This window comes from Tympanuchus pallidicinctus, unplaced genomic scaffold (assembly GCF_026119805.1).
Source record: "Tympanuchus pallidicinctus isolate F22 unplaced genomic scaffold, pur_lepc_1.0 scaffold11, whole genome shotgun sequence".
NCBI lineage: Eukaryota > Metazoa > Chordata > Aves > Galliformes > Phasianidae > Tympanuchus > Tympanuchus pallidicinctus.
This window is the reverse complement of record NW_026294627.1, coordinates 16,663,767-16,680,331: the sequence shown is the minus strand read 5'-3', so window position 1 is coordinate 16,680,331 and position 16,565 is coordinate 16,663,767. Positions and strand designations below refer to the sequence as shown.

Here is a 16,565-nt window from a genome sequence, read left to right as displayed (position 1 = left end):
ACTTACTTTTAATACTAAACTTGGAATACTAACTTTTAATAAATGACCGTACTTGGTCAACCTCTCATCTCCATCCTTTGTTACTTATCTGGAGACCATCTATGAGCCTGTAGCTAACAGCACACATTGCTGTTGTTTTTTTCAAAGGAACCTGTAAAAGTGCAGTACATTTGTTCTTCTTGATGCGTTTCAAGCATTCGTAGGGACAAATAATATTAATCTTCTCAAGAATGTAAAAAGCTGGAGTTGCCACTTCAAAAACACCTATTTTTTCCATTAGAAATGTTGGCGATATTTTGCTTTTCTATGATTATAGAAAATCCTTCATACAAGGAAGAGTGATTTACTGAAACTTTGGTTCATGACTTTGATGGAACACTGCACCTTGATTTTCTTTGAATATTGTACGACAGGTAAAAGTGCTGTTGTTTATAAGGTCAGAAGAGTGATCTGCCTTCTTTCTCTTGGCAGCTGTGTCGATACATTTTGTTTTGCATCATGTTACTCAATGTAGTGTGACTGCACCTGAACATACATGCAGGTCTGGTTCCCAGCCTTTGAAAAAAATCACAATTCAGATTAAGAAAAGACTTTGGTAATTATTAGTCTGCAGTACAGAAAGTTAATCCTGTTCTCAGACATAGCACGCTCTTTTAGTGTCTGTTCTTCACGTTGCACTCGTATGGAAGAACAGACTATGACTTGGTGATTCTGCATCAAGGAGAGGTGAGTTTGAGCATACGACCATCAGAATGTTTGTTATGAGCAGATGGAAGCTGAAAACTGTAACATTTACTTTTAGGAACCTGGCAAATGTCTGACTGACCAATTACTACTATTCCTGCAATTTCAATTTTCTATGTATTCTTGTCATAAAATTTAGTGACATCTGGGGAATGCAACATACAATTATATTTTACCTAATCATCAAAACGGAGTGTTTTAGCTTGGTTTTGTAAGGAAATTAAGTTATTGTGACCAAGTCTTTAGTCTGTCAATACCTTCTGCTGTCATTTCTGTCTCCTCAAGCAGTTATTAACAGGTACATGTAATAGAGGGATTAAATCTCAAACTTATCAGAGTTTCTTTAGTTTTGTGAACACTGTTGGGTGGATAAAGGAAGGACCTGAAGTAGTGGCTCAGTTCATTTCCAGCTCAACAGCTTTTTTTCTGCTTTTTTATCCAGCTGATAGATGGTAGAACTGAGGACTCCCCTCTTCTGAGGGGACTTGTGGATTGAAAAGGCCCCATCTGGATTACTCTGTCCACATCTGGAGTACTGTGTCCAGATCTGGGCCCTGAGCTCAAGAAAAACATGGAGCTTTTGGAATGGGTCCAGAGGAGGCCACAAAATTGATCAGAGGGCTTGGGCACCTCTCTTATGAAGGCAGGCTGAGGGAGCTGGGCTTTTTTAGGTTGGAGTTGAGGAGGCTCCAGGGATACTTCACTGTGCTAAGGCTACTCAGAAGGAAGATACAGAAGTATAGGAACATGAATTCAATGAAAATTGGATTTGAATTGCTCTACTAGGAGTTTTTAAGGGACAAGCACAAACCTCTAGAGATGATAGGGAAGACCATTTTGCAGTACTGTTGAAAGCAGTTTCACAGTTGACATCTGATAGATGCCCCTTTGCCATCCACTGCCCCTTTGCCATTTCAGCCCTGAGTTCCCCTTCAGAATCTTCTTCTTCCAAAGACTTAAAGCAAATACCTGTCATTTGTGCTGACCTGAGAACATCTCCTGCATAGTCTCAAGATGGCTTAGATCACCAGAATCACAGAATCATAGGGTTTGGAAGGAGCCTCTGAAGACCATCTAGTTGAGCACTCTACTAAAGCAGGTTCTCCCACATAGGTTGCACAGGAAAGCATCCAGGTGTGTTTTGAATATCTCCAGAGAAGGAGACTCTACAACCTCTCTGGGCAGCTTGTTTCAGCGCTGGCACAGTGAAGTTTTTCCTCATGTTTGTATGGAACTTGCTGTATTCCAGTTTGTGCCCGTAGCCTCATGTTCAGTCACTTGGTACTACTGAGAAGAACCTGGTCCCATCTATTTGATTTCCGTCCTTTAAATATTTATAAACACTTGTGAGATCCCCTCTCAATCTTATGAACAGTCCCAGTCTCTCAGCCTTTCCTTGTCAAGGAGATGCTCCAGGCTCTTTATCATCTTTGTGGTTCTCCGCTGGACTCTTTCTAGGAAATCTCTATCTTTGAAGTGGGGAGCCCAGAACTGGACACAGTACTCCAGATGTGGCCTCATCAGGACAGAGCAGAGAGGAAGAATCACCTCCTTTGGCCTGCTGGCCACACTCTTTGTAATGCATCCAGGATAGCATTGGCCTTCTTGGTCACAGGGACACACTGCTGGCTTCTGTCCACCAGGACAATCAGGTCCTTCTCCACAATGCTTCTCTCCAGCAGATCAGCTCCCAGCCTGTACAGATGCATGCTGTTATTCCTCCCCAAGTGTAGGACTACAGCAGCCATGGTCACTACAGACATTTCCAGTCTTACTCTCCATTTGCCTGTGCCCAGCACCCAATGCAACAGTTCACCCACTTGTTTGAGTCATTCCTAGAACTTCATTTCTCCGACAGGTGTACACGAAGCCAAGCCAGGCAGGTACCAGGCTGTGCCCTCTGCTGACTGCCCAGAATCCTGTTGTCACTGCCAGAGTTATTTGCCGCCTCACTTGACCTACATCCCTTAAGCCCATTTATTTGCCTTACCCCCTAAGTACACCTTGCCTTGAAGAGAACGTCATTGCTACTCTCCAGAGATGTAATTACAGTGTGCAGAGTCACAGTCGCAGTTCTGGAGGACGGGCTGATGGCCTTCATTACTTTGTCAGTCTGTCCTGCTGTGAACTGTGCTGCCCCTTTGTCATTGTGCCTTTGACCTGAGTCACATTCAGGCTGTTTTAGTTATACTGACAAGTCCAGTCCTCGTGTAGGAATATGCTAAACCATAAACAATTTGAGAAGGAAGTATCAATGTTTATGTGCCTTTGCCAAGCATTCTGACATGGGGCTGTAAGACAGTCTCACACTTTTTTTTCTATAGTATATGAACACTGTTCAGAGGGTGGGTTGTATCAGTGAGTTCACACTGCTATGTCTGAAGAAAAGCAGCAAAAATGTGTCTGACAGCGGGGAGCCTGGCTCTAAACAAACTCCTCTTGGAGAAGAGAGGGCTCAGGGAAGACCTGACTGCGCTCCACACTGCCTGAAAGGAGATTGTGCTGAGGTGGGGGTCAGTCTCTTCTCCCAGGTAACACCATTAGGACAAGACATAACAGCCTTAAATTGCACCAGACTGGGGATTAGGAAGAACTTCTCCAAAAGTGTGGTTGAACACTGGAATAGGCTGCCCAGGGAGGTGGTGGAGTCACCATCTCTGGAGTTTTTCAAGCAATGTGTAGATATGGTACTTAGGGACATGGTTCACTGAGCAATACTGGTGGTATATAACAGCTGAACTAGATGATGTTACAGGTCTTTTTCCACCTTTGTAATTCAATAATCCGTAGCAGTCCTTATATAGCACTTACGTCTTTGAGCAAATATATTTAGGAGAATACACTGACTCCTTCCCCAGTGGTTGGTACTGTAAACACTTTGGGGGCCCAGCACAATCTAAATATCAAATAAAAACGTGCTTATCTGTTACGGATTGCAAGGTTAGGCATATGCAGATAGCCACTGAGTACACTTCGAAGGGTCATAAAAGACCGCCAGGCATCCGGAGGCTTTATTTCAAACATGTGGGGCTTACCAGGGCCGCGTAAGGAAGAGAACCCTCGCATGCTCGCTCGCATGCTCTCCGACAGCATCGCGGAGGGGCCGGGGGAGCGGGGTGTCCTCGCTGCCGGGGGTGTCCCTGGGGCCGGGCCGCCCCGCCCCCCGTCCCCGCCCCTCCTCCCGCCGCGGCGGCCGCTGCCATAGCGATGCGGGAGCGGGCAGCGGCGGGGCCGGGTGCGGGCAGAGGGGCCGCACGGCTTCCCCCAGGTAAGGGTGCGGGGCTGGGCGCGGGGTGGGTGCGCTCTGCCCGCGGAGCGCTTCCTTTTCTTCCGATTCCTTCGCATTGCGTTTGTTCTCCTCCTTCCCCCTGCCGTCCGCCCGTTCAGGTGCAGAAAGCGGCTTTCTTCGGGAAGTTCTCTGCCGGGAGCAGCGGTGGGTTCTCGTTCTTAGTTTTACTCTTTTTTACTTTCTTTTTTTTTTTTTAATTATTATTATGATTTTTCTCCGAGAGGTGCGGGCCGGGGCCCGGAGCTTTGTCCGCTCTGAGATGCGGGATCGAGCGGAGCCCCTCCGCGCAGGGCGGGCTCACGCTGCGACCGTGTGAATGGAGGGGATTAAAAGCGGCGATGCGGAGGATCTCCGGCGTCTCTCTGAAACACGAGAAAACCCTTTTATCCCCGGAGGTTCGGAAAACTCCTTTTAAAGTTGCACTCGGGAGGGAACTGCCGGCCCCAGCGCCGCCGCGCTCCGTGCTCTGCCCCGCGGCTGCCGGCCCCATTCTCATGGAGATGCGCAGCCCCGCTGTGCCCCGCGGGGGGGGAAGGGACCGCGGCCCGGGGGGGCTCAGCCCCCGCCCCGCCTGGTTGCCCGGAGCCACTTCTCCCCCTCTCCGAGCCCCTAGGCCTCCTGGCCCGGGAGCAGACAAAGAGGAGGAGGGGGCAGCGCTGCCTCCAGCACCGCCGCTCCTCGCCGTGGTCGGGGGACGAATCCCCGCAGCCCGTGGTGCCCCGCGAACCCCCGCCCTTTCGCCCCCACGAGTCCCCCCTGGAGGCCATGTGGGTGCTCTGCTCCCGGACACCCCTCCCGGTGCAGCGCATCCCGGTGGCTCCGTGGCACTGGCTCCGTGGCACCGTATTGGTCGTGCCACCGTTGCAGCTGCTGGCACTGCCTGAGGCCAAAGCTGTGCACCCCCGTGTCACTCCGGAATTACCTGCAAGGGAACAAAGGCAGCTGGGCATCGTGCAGCCTCCCCACGGCAGCAAGTGTTGGGAAGACATGGGCCTTTTGCTGTTGGAGTGCAAGATTGTAGTCCGTGGCCGCGCTCAATGTTTTCAATGAAACTTCCCATCTGTGTTGCCAAACAGTTTTTTTCTCTCTAAATATGTGTGAGGATTACATGCAGTGTTCTGAGGTAGGTGTGGCAATACTACTGAACTTATTAGCTCATTAAGAAAAACAAGCACATACTTAAATTATTCTGGTCTTTTAAATTGCCAACAAATGCAATTATACTTTGAGGGTGTTATTAATGTCCTCTTCCTGCTGCAGCACACCTTTGTGCGGCTGGAAGGAACTCCTTGAGCTCACTCATGTCATTATTTCTTACAGTGAGGTCCAAACTTCTTCTAGGAGGGGACTTTGTACCGAAATTTCCCTAATGGTCACCTTTGTGTTCTTGGCACAGGCGGTGCAGCCGGAGGAGCTCAGCTCAGTTGGTGAACGTGGGAGCAAAAGGAGCTCAAGTGCAGCAGATGTGGGCCAGGCAGCGAAGGCAGCTTCTGGGGATGGTGGCGTGGCTGTGAGCTGCCCCAGCCTTCAGCTCCATGCCTGCAGCATCGAGGGCATGACCACATTTCAGAATGGCTGTGGGAACAGCAACGCCATCACTTGTGTCATGATGGATAATAAGGAGCCTCCGAACCTGATGACCTCTGTCAGTCATAATGGGGGGTACAGCACCAGTGATGGTTGTGAAGAGGAAACACAAGATGAGAAACTCAGCCCTTCCAAAATCATGCGCTTCTTCTCCACTCCTCGGAAACGAGCAAATTCCAGCTCTGACAGGCCTCGCTCTCTCATTTTGATGGGCAACTCTTCTACATGGAATGCTTTATCTTCCATCAGGAAAATGGGGTCTTTCAAGAAGCTGAAATCATCTGTTCTTCAAGGAATTCAAGCAAGGGAGTGCCCCGATATCCTAAATGAGAACGGTGTAGGCAAACACGACTCAAACGGGGCAGTGGTGAGAGTTCAGACTAACAGGTATTCCTATTCGGGGCCTTTGCAGGATTTCCAGAGTGCAGTGGATGGTTTGGCATCCGATTGCTCTGATGCTGAGGAAAGCGATGAGTCCTTCCTGAGGAACACGCACCGCTCACGCAGCATCCGACGGGCTTATGGTGCCGGCCGCATCAACCTTCTCGACACGGATAAGGCTCAGAGCCACCACAACGGCACCAGGCCAACATCTCCTGTCCTCGCAGAGCCAAAAATCTGTGAGATTTTGGTGAAGGACTCTGAGAACAACAGGATCATCTATCGGAGAAGCAAAAGTTCAGATAATTTGAACTTTCTGAAGAAAAGCTCATTCAAACGGAAGTCCACCTCAAACCTTACTGACCTCAAGGCTACGAATGAAAAACAAATGCCGGCAAGGACTGTGAGCGTTACTTCTGCTGACTCAGACAAAACAAATGGGAACCCTGAGAGGAGATCTAAGAGATGGAAGAGCCCCATCAGGGCGAAGGATTTTGACCGAGTTCTGAAGCTTGTCAGTAATGTTACAGAGGGTGCATGGAAGAAGGATGGCCCTAAAAGCACGGCTCCTTCCCCCAGTGAGCAATCCCAGAGAACAAGGTCAAACAGCAGACTGCATGATGACTATTCCCGCAGGGTTTCCAGTAGCACAGATCACGACAGAAAGAGATGCACCTCCTCAGTATCTAGTCTAGATTCTTCTTCACCGGGAACACCTTGTCTACAAAGCCCTGTGGCTGCTCAGGACAAAGAGGCTGAAATGAATGTAGCTCGTGCTGAAGACAAAAACCTCAGGACATCTTCAGGTATCGCAGAATCTGATAGCTTGTCTCCTACTCTGAGTGACATTGGGCCATTTCCCAACGAAGTGTTTGATACGGACTCGGATGAACCGAAAGCCCCCCAGCAGTTTATATGTGATGCTGAACATCCTCACATCCCTGTTAGGCCGACCGCTCCAAAACCTCAAAGCCCTAGCATGGAGAAAGTGATGTGCAATATGGACTTCCAGTGCTCAAACCATCATAGCATGCTGTCGTTGAGCTCCACAGAGAGTGAGGAGAGAGGCGAAGTTGGGCCAAAGCTGGGCAGGAATCCCGTCTGCTTCCAGGACGCTGTGCAAACCGTGTACTACGACGATGGAAATGAGGACAGTGGCATCAGCAGTCACTCTCAGCTGAGCCTCAATTTAGCCCCTGGTGCAGAAGAAAAAAAGGAAGAGGTAAGAAAGAACGCAGAATCCTTTAGAAGTTAGATATTTATCCATCAGGTTTTCTCTTTATTAATGCAAAACAATGCAAACAATGCAAAATAACCGGAATACTAATGGCTATTGCAGCTCGTTATTGCTAAAATATGCTGACAGCAATTATTTTCTTTAATATATTCTCTTTGGAAGCTAACATCAAATTATTTTCCCTTTGTGCATTAGCATCCAAGAAAGTTTTGGCAGCCAAACTGTTCATGTACATTTTCAAGGGCAGCTTATTACACCCTGCAGTTATAACAGCTTGTCATGTGGGCTTGTCAGATTGTACCAGCCCGGGCAGGGTCTGGCTATGTTTCTTCCAAGCCAAAAGATCCTTAAGAAGCGTGTACATTTGGAAATAGTGTTGATTCAGTGTGAAACACTTCCCCCGTGGCAGCCTTGCAGGAACAGGATGATATCTCTAGAGCAGTATGTCTTGAAATGTATGATACAGAAGTTTAAACATTCAGATGTTGTCAATGTTTTCCTTGTGTGTTGGTGGCTATGCTGAGTGTAAGCTATTCGGATATTTGCTTGCCAGCTTTGAGCAGCGGAATGTGTTGCCACTGAAGCATTAGAGAAGCCACCAGCACCCCACTGTATCTAACTGGTATTTCATATCCCCAATTGATCAGTAGCTGTGCTGAATTAAATGCAGACCTAAAACTGAAGCCCTGTGGAGGGTCTGTGTGAAAAACATTTACAAAATTAAACTGCCAGTGGTTTTAACCCACCTTGGTTTGACTAAATGTGTCATTTACCTTAGGTATGCTCACACTTCAGCCTTTTATGCTAATCTTATGTCTGTGAACCATCTTAGTTTTAAAAGCCTGGCAGGGTTTTTACAAACTAACTGTGGATGGTTACAGAACTTACTGATACTGCCAGTCTGCTGGAGAAGAGCAGGTTTGCTTACTGTAATGCTTACAGCTATGGTAAGATTGGAAGATAAGCCCAGTATGTACAAACACTGGGGTCCTGGGATCGTCCCTCATCCAAAATCTCAGGGTTGCAACATCCATCCATCCTTCCATCCCTCTATCCTTCCACCCATCCACCCATCCACTCATCTTTCAATACCCTCACATAGGGGTGTGTTCAGGGAGACACTTCCACACTGCCAAGGGGGTGAGAAGCTGTCACGCATCCATGTGCCAATGATGTCTCTCAGGAGCAAAATGGGAGGATTAATGCTACTCATCTGCCATCTAGTGGTGATCTAGGCTCATGACACGAGAGAAATTCAGCTTGTTCCTCCCCTTGACTCCCCAGAAACCAGTAGGCCTTTCAGAAGCTCTTAAATGAATGTCTGTGTTGGGTAAAAGTTACTTCAGTTTTAGTTTTAACAGCATATTCTGTTATTATCTAGCATGCAATTTAAACTTAATGTTATAATATATTTTAAGTAATTTGTGAGTGCAATTTAATGCTCTCTTAAGTTGTCTAGAGTATGCTGTGTGCACTGGTAGCAGCTGCTTGTGTGGAGAATGCACAGACGGTGTAGGATGGAGCCCTTCAGCAGATGAAGGAAATGACAGTGACAACAGGGATAGGTCCTGTGCTCAGCAGGGCTGCAGCAAGGGGACCAAACCCCCTCCCCGTGTTGCAGGCACTGCACAGAGCAGTCTGTTTGCAGCTGTATGGCCCAAATGGTGTAGCTGCACCCAGATTTCCGTTCTGATCCAAAAAAGCAGTGTTTTTGGGACGGGTGCAGGTACAGATTGGAAACATGAGGTGTGCGGGACAGTGTTACTGCTATCATACTTTGCAAGGAGTGTAAGTGCTGCCCTCTCTTCTTCCAGACCTGCTCCCCGTCCCATGCAACCCTACAGCCATGGCACTCAGCATGAGCTTGAAGCAGGAAGAGCAGCGTGGTTTCTCCCTGCCATGTCTTTGCAGGGTTTCATTGTACATTTACTCCTCCTCACTATTATGCATAAAGGTAGTTTGGTACCAGAGATGCCAGGTTTTTTTTAGTTGGAGCTTATTCAGCCCACAAGCACTGTGGCAAGTGCCACATATTCACACAGTGAGGTCATTGAGGTTTGAACTTTCAACTACATTTCATTTTTAATTCTACCTCACACCTCTGTATTACAGAGCTGTACCCACCCAGAGCATTGTTTCCTTGACAGTCAGGTGCTTGATTTGTTCTCTGCAATTGTTTGAGATGCAATGCTGAGCAATGCAAATCCAAAATTTTAAAGACTGAACCTTAAGTTCATGGGCAAATCTACATAGTTTCCCTGTTTCACACATCTTCTTTTTTATGAGGAAAAGCCAGCATGTAAAAGCCATTAAGATCTCTGTGGCTCGGAGGTATATTTCTCTACAAAGTTCTAAGCAGCCAGGCTCACATCTCCATGCATGCCCAGATGTGGAAGCTACCCAGCATTTCCCTAGCGCTGTGAAGTTGATTTCATGGTATTCTCACAAGGGCATCTACCAAATCATTTGAATTAGTGTCGTGGTTTTTTTTCCCCACCATGATTCAGACTTGACATCTTGTCGCTGCTGTCCTTTGGTTTCAGCTGAAGACTGTAGAAGGTGAGCTGTTTGGCCTTCTTAGCTGCTGGTTTCTGCAGGTGGTGCTTCCTAGGGGAGTGCTGACTAAATGCAGCGTGGGTCTGTGTCTCAGCATGTGTTAAACTATAGGTGTGAATCACCAAACTGGTCTGTGACAGTCCTTACTCTCCCAGTCTCTGCTTTTGACAGTGTCTCCCATACCCCAGTATGCTGCTTTTGAATAGCACCAGGAGATGCTTAAGTACAATTTCAGATTTGGATTGTTTTACATAGTTTATATTTTCCTGAAGAAAAGTCCCACGTCAGTGTACATAACAAAAAATTTTCTTCGAACTGGTTTATGTCAGCCATGAGCTGCAAAAACAGCACACTCTTCTGTGCTTGTGACAAAAACCCAGCACTGAATTACATGACATATTACCTGTTTCGCAAGCTCTTGGAGCACCTGCTGTTTAAGTTGCCTTGTTGGCATCTGGCTTCATGTTACACTAGACTTTCTATTACTTAAATACAACACCTTATCTACGTGACTGTAAGTGAATGATAGCTTGTATGTGAAGAGGTAATTCTGCTGTACTTAGCTGGGTGATATTTTGTTTGCAGATTATATTTTAACTGCTCTAGGATCAGTCTGTTGACTCACTTATGTCCATGCCATGCAACATTTGGTGGTCCTACCTCATCCACACCATGCAGTCCCCCGGAGTTCAGCTGTTTGCAGGGTAATATGGCTGTAACCTGCTGTAGCACAGGACTAGGATGGAGCCACTGCTCCCATCTTTTCCTTGCAGATCTCTGGGCTCTGAATATTGTGCACAGATGGCTTAATCTGGGGTAAAGCTCCTGGAAGAACTGTTGGAGTGGGAACATGAAGATTGAGCTCTGTCCTCTGTGTTCATCCTCTCACAGTGCCAGGTCAGCTGCTCTCAGCTTCTTGAGCTCTTAGTGTTGTTATTCATCTCCGGGTCATCCACTGTAGTTAGAGTGTGGCTTAATCACCTTAATTGGTATGACTGAAAATGTGCTAAACTGTGAAGGATTAAGTAAATAAGTGTGAGAACTTCAGCTGGGTTCATTTCTCCTTGCGAAGTGTTGAGCATTCTGGTGTGACTCCCAGTGCTGCTCTGGCCAGGGTCAGCAAAGAGCAGTTCGAGGGGCTCTCAACAGCATCTCTGATGGCAAACAAAGATTTCCGTTAGACTGAGTGGTGCTCTGAGCTCTGGGCTGCCTCATACATTCCTACACAATGTTTCCACCTTAACGAGGTGCTCAAAGGACAGTTTCCAAGTGTGCTCACACACGGCTCAGCCAGAAACCAGAAGTGTGCCTTGCAAAAAACCCAAACTGCAGAGCTGCTTACTGAAATGATACAGCACAGAGCCCTTAAAGCACACACATATCTTTCTTCCTGCCATAGAAAAAAAACTCTTCCAACTCATTGCAGCAAACACTGCCTTTCAGGGTAGCCTTTACTCTTCCGCTGCTGTATCTTCGGATAGGAAGAGCAAGGCAGTGGTGGACAGTAATCTGACTTCTGGATCTGGTTAAGAGTAACTCTGCAGTTCTGAATAAAATTGGCCATTCCTAAAAACTGGTAGAGTAACGTGAGATTGTTATCCCTGCAAATTTATATTCTAAAAGGGGAAATGCAAATGGACTTCACTGTGTTTGTCCTGGAGGAAGCTACTGCACTTCTCCTACCGTTACAGAGTGTCTGGTACTTGGCTCCAGTGCTCTGAAATTTTGGGTACTGCCAGGTGCTGCTCACACAGATCAGGACTTACATCCCAGGCTTTGGAGTGCTGCTTCGGGCTGCTTCATGTATCATAGAACCATAGAATATCCTGAGTTGAAAGGGACACACATAAGGACCATAGAGTCCAATTCCTGGCTCCATGCAAGATAACCCCAACCCAATCTCAATGTATGAGAGCACTGTCCTAATGCTCCCTGACACTAGGGGCTGTGCCCACAGTCCTGGGCAGTCTGTTCCATGGCCACTGCCCTCTGGTGCAGACCCTTTCCCTCACCCCCAGCTGCCCTCCCCTGCAATGACACAGGTTGCTCAGAGGCTGTAGGATCTCCTCATGGAAATCTTCCAAAGCTGCATGGATGTGGCCCTGGGCACTGGGGCCCCTGCTGAACTAGAGGTCCTTTCCAATCGCAGCCATTATGTGGTTCTGTGAGACCATGATGTCTGTACGGAATGGAGGCAGCCACAGGTTTCCTCTGAGCCACCTGTGCTTGCCCTTTCTGGAACCCAGGGGCTGCTGGGGGTGGAGTTGGCACCTCAAGCATGGGGAAGAGGTGGAGCACAGCAGGCTCAGCTCCTCCAGCTCTGAGCTCAACCACAGTGGCCTCACCCTCACGCTGTTCTCTAGCAACTAATAGTTTGCAGAAATCGAGTTGCCCAAAGCAGCTCCACCCACTGCAGGCTGCAGGCTGAGACTTTTTCGGGACCTGCTGGATGCTTGGATTTGGGTCTGGGCTCCGGCAATGAGACTGTGCACTGGAAGAGTGGGGAGAAGGAGAGCCAGGGAACCTCTTCCTGGAAAAATACTTAGGAGTCTGACAGCTTTTTATGTTCCACTTTGTTTGCAGAAAGTTCCACTTTCAAACTATAGTTAACATCTGGCTTCTGAGGTTTGCCAGCGGATGTTACAGTGGTTTCACCATGTAGAAGGAAGGTGGCTATTTTTAGTCCTCCTACATGCTCTGGGGTGTTCCAAGCCTTGATTTAGAAGTTTTATAAGGATTATTTAGGGGCTATTAGTGCTTGCATATCTTGAAAGTCTCAAAAGATATCAGTGCTACTTTACCGTATACTGCACACTAGCTTATAATTTAGATACTGAATTAAGAAAGAAACAGTGTTAGAGCATCATCCAGCAATCCCCAAATATCAGGACACCGGAAAATTAGAGGAAACCATTTCTGTTTTTAGCACACATGCATTTCATAGGTCTGATCAGATTCTTTCTGCAAAGCAAATACATGCTCCTGTACCTCCCCTCTGCCAGTCAGAAATGCGCTGGCTGCATTTGGCTTTGGAAATGCATTAAATGACAGATGAAGGAAATCCTTGAGGCTGAAGAACAGACTGGAGTCAGGAGATCTGCTGGTCATTTCCAGCTCAGCTGTGCTCTTCCTGTGCAACTTGAATTACCAAACTGCTTTGTGTCTGCTTCTTATCTGTGAAATGTGAATATTGCAGAGGTGAACTCAGTAACCTTTGTAAAGCATGTTGGGAAAGCATTACGCTTGTTGATGGTGATAAGCATGCTTTCAAGGCAGGTGAAAAGAAGCAAATCTGTATTAAATAAGCCTTTGAAACATACAGCCATCTTTGATTTGGGATTGTTTCTGTATAGAACTTCTGATGTGATTTATTGGTAAAGTTAAATTGGTAAATTAGTTAAAATTCCATAAATGCTTTAATGCCAGCAAATCCCTCAAGTAGAATTATACACATTTTTTCTAACTTCGAGAGCTTCCAAAATGAGTGCTTACTGCAGAAGCTTGTGTTGCTAACAGGGATTGATTCTTAGCACATTAGGAATGAAAGTAATATGATTTTACTGTCTTGCAATGCAAATCTTTTGTGCATGCATCCGAGGAGCTCACACATGCACAGTGCAGCAGTAGCACTTTAGAGGAGCCCCTTTGAAGCAGCGCTTTGCAAAATTTCAATCTGTGGATCCACCCAATTTTGAAAAAAAAAAAAGAAAAAAAGACAAATTATCCTGCTTGAATGGCTTTGATTCCCAAGCAGCTGCAATTTACGCTAAAATTTGAATGTTGCATTACTTTGATTTCTTCTGCTTTGCTTGTTAGTATAGGTGCCAATGCATGTGGTTTTATATAGTATTTTTGCAGCTGTTTGCCAGATCGTATCCCCATCCTGCAGACCACTGATCAAATGGCAATGTACTGCTATTTGAGGCAGATAATCAATGCATTTATTTAGGGCTTTCTCCAGAGCTAATTAGAAAGCGATGTGTATGAGCCACTGGAATGGAAAGGCAAAGGTTATTGTGCAACTGGCATTTAATGAGAAAGGAGTAGATGAAAAGTTTCTTTCTGTAAGTGAATTGAACAGGTTTAATAATTCAGGTTGGTTTCTGATAGAAGATCCATACACTGACTGAATAAGTGTTGTTTTTTTTTATGTAGTAAAAACAGTCATTTCCATGATAACCACTGCTGTGATGGCAGCACTGGAAATCGTCAGTCCCAGTGGATAAGTGGAAAGTAACTGAGCTCTGATTACATTTTAGGACCTTTTAATAAAATTTGGAAAGAAAGCAATAAATATGCTTTCTCTAGGAGGCTCTGTTGTATCCGGAGTCTCCTAATCTCTGTGTTTGTGACAGCAGTTTGGTAATAAAATTATTGATCACGTCCATAAACAACCTTCTAACCTCAGTTCGTAGTGATGATAAATGAACTACAACTAGTGTTCCCCTGTTGCTGTTTTGCAACAAGAAAAAAGTGCAAAGGTTACCTTTTATCATGTTCCCGGGTGGAGACACACTGCCTGGACTTTTACTTAGTTAAATGATGGTGATAAATTTATTTATGACACCTAGGTCATGAGCACTTGGCCCTTTACATTTTTGCTAGCTCGTATTAATTGAAAATCATTTTTAATACTGCTGCTAAGTTCCAGGAATTTGGCAGCTCCTGTGTAGTGGTAGATCATGGATTATGCAGAAATATCAGCTATTTAATAGACACTGATTATAATACTGATGTATAGCTGTCGTTGCTAGTGTAACGAATTGATACAGTTTTATGTACAACTTCAACATGAACACAATAACATGCACTTGCAATGCAAGCATTCTACCCACACGAAATAGGACAAATACCACAGTTTTTCACTATAAATACTCCAGAATCTTTTTTTCCTCACCATTTACAGAACATGACCAGCTATCCATCACATTTCAGCCTTCACTGAAAATACGGCATAATAAAGGATGTTAAAACTTCTCAGACGTTCTCAAATTTTGATTTTCTCTCCTGGCAGAGGGAAGGGTAATGGAGAAAGGAGATGGGAAAAATCTTTCTAGAGACTGAAGTGTCCCCTTATACTTTTATACATCTATAAATTATGAAGCGTTAACTCAGGCATGTGTTGTGTTGCATTTATAGCTGTGGGTTTTTCTTTCATGCAGCCAAGCACGTCTGTTGAGTGTGGGATGTTATTTATGATCGGTATCATTATGCCAGCAGAAGTCCCTCCGTGCAATTTCAGGTAGTGGCAAATTTTTTGCAATTTCAGTGATAGAACTTGCATCCTCATTAGCAAGATCGTCCACAGTGCACAGATCAGGTCACAGAGTCATTGAATGGAGTCACAGAATTGTTTGAGTTGGAAGGGACCTTTGGAGGTCATCTAGCCCAGCTCCCTGCAGTGAACAGGGACATCTTGCGCTGCTCTGGAGAGTTACCCTCACCTTGTGTAGGGTAACTCTGGAGGCAGTTTTTGATGCCAAGTTTATAAAATGTACTCTGTAGTCTAAGGAGTAATTGCAAAACCTGGCTCTTATCCGGCTGCAGTGGCTAAGTTAAGATTTCAGTGGTTAAACAACTGAACTGATCTTGCGTACATTGGTGTTAATGAGTAACACAGAATGCCAGTGGCAACATAGCTCCCCTGCGTGCAGCAGGGTTGTACTGGTGCCAGATTGAGGTCACAGCAGAGCTGAGCCCTCGCAGCTGCAGGACCTGCACTGGGAAATCAGTCTGGGCCAGGGAGAGGAGAAGTACATCTCAGCTGGCTGTGGGCTCTGTGATGCAGGCATCTCATTTACCTGGGTTCCTCACAGCATTTTGGCCACTGGTTCCTGGTCCTGGTGCTGCACAGCTGAGCTGTTCTGTATGCTGTGCTGATTGTAGGTCCCACAGATACTATTGAGTGGGAGCTCAACTTGACTGCCTGAGCATAAACACTCAGTGCTTTTTGAGGAGCCCTGGGCAGTTCCCCTGCCCTGCCTCCAGGGGCTGCTTCAGGATAGTCAGGCCTCCTGTAGGGCCTGCACTGCACTTGTATGATGCGTGGGGTATGGAGATATTGCAGGTTCCTTAGCATGCTAAGTGATGAAGTATTGGTGGTAGGTGAATGGTTGGACTGGATGATCTTGGAGGTCTTTTCCAACGTTGGTGATTCTATGATGCTGTGTTTGAAATGGCATTGGGTGATTGTGTTTAGGCAAAAGAATCTTGTACCAGGTTTCCACAGATTACAGTGAGAGCTTTAACATCTAGTTAACATACAGACACTGCAGACATCAGCGCTTAGGTGTGGGTTATCTGGAGCTGAATATCACCCTAACAGTTCAGACGGACACATTACATGGGAACAGTAGCCAATAAAACAAGCCAATAAAAACATGTAGTCTGGATTGAAGTAAGTGTTTATTTTAAATGGTTGTATCTGTAGAAATACTGCTGGCAGGAAAAAGAAAAATGGTTGAAATACAACTCATACACTGGTATAGAAATGTTAGGATACAATTTATTAATCTGCACTGGTATATATCATTAGATCTGTTTGTGTTTGCAGACTTACGAATCTTAACTGAGGGCGCAGCCCAAAGGACAAGCTGAATGATCTTGCTTGCTAACACTGGTAACCCTGTTCTGTAGCCTGCCTGGCAGGCGTGAATTTCAGAAAGACCAGCCTGGACTCAGCTTTCATTAGACCTTCAGTTCTTGGGAATCTTGAAATTCCTTAAAATTTCTGACCAGCACTTAGAATTCTGGAGTCAGCGTGTGACATCT

General features: G+C 46.1%; 2 protein-coding genes across 3 annotated transcripts in view; one reads left to right on the top strand and one right to left on the bottom strand.

Moving 5' to 3' along the window:
* TNFRSF19 (TNF receptor superfamily member 19) overlaps positions 1-16,565 on the bottom strand; it is a 501,102-nt gene that overhangs the window by 303,088 nt on the left and 181,449 nt on the right. The gene's annotated exons all lie outside the window — the stretch shown is intronic.
* Positions 1-16,565, top strand: part of SPATA13 (spermatogenesis associated 13) — a 58,114-nt gene that overhangs the window by 9,327 nt on the left and 32,222 nt on the right. Inside the window, exons 1-2 of one of the 2 annotated variants that reach the window (XM_052671185.1) lie at positions 3,928-4,012; positions 5,430-7,223. In XM_052671185.1, coding sequence (XP_052527145.1) covers positions 5,589-7,223 — 1,635 coding nt within the window. In that variant the 5' untranslated portion in view covers positions 3,928-4,012; positions 5,430-5,588. Of the gene's footprint in view, positions 1-3,927; positions 4,013-5,429; positions 7,224-16,565 lie in introns of those variants that run through there. The other variant, XM_052671184.1, reaches the window with a different exon arrangement.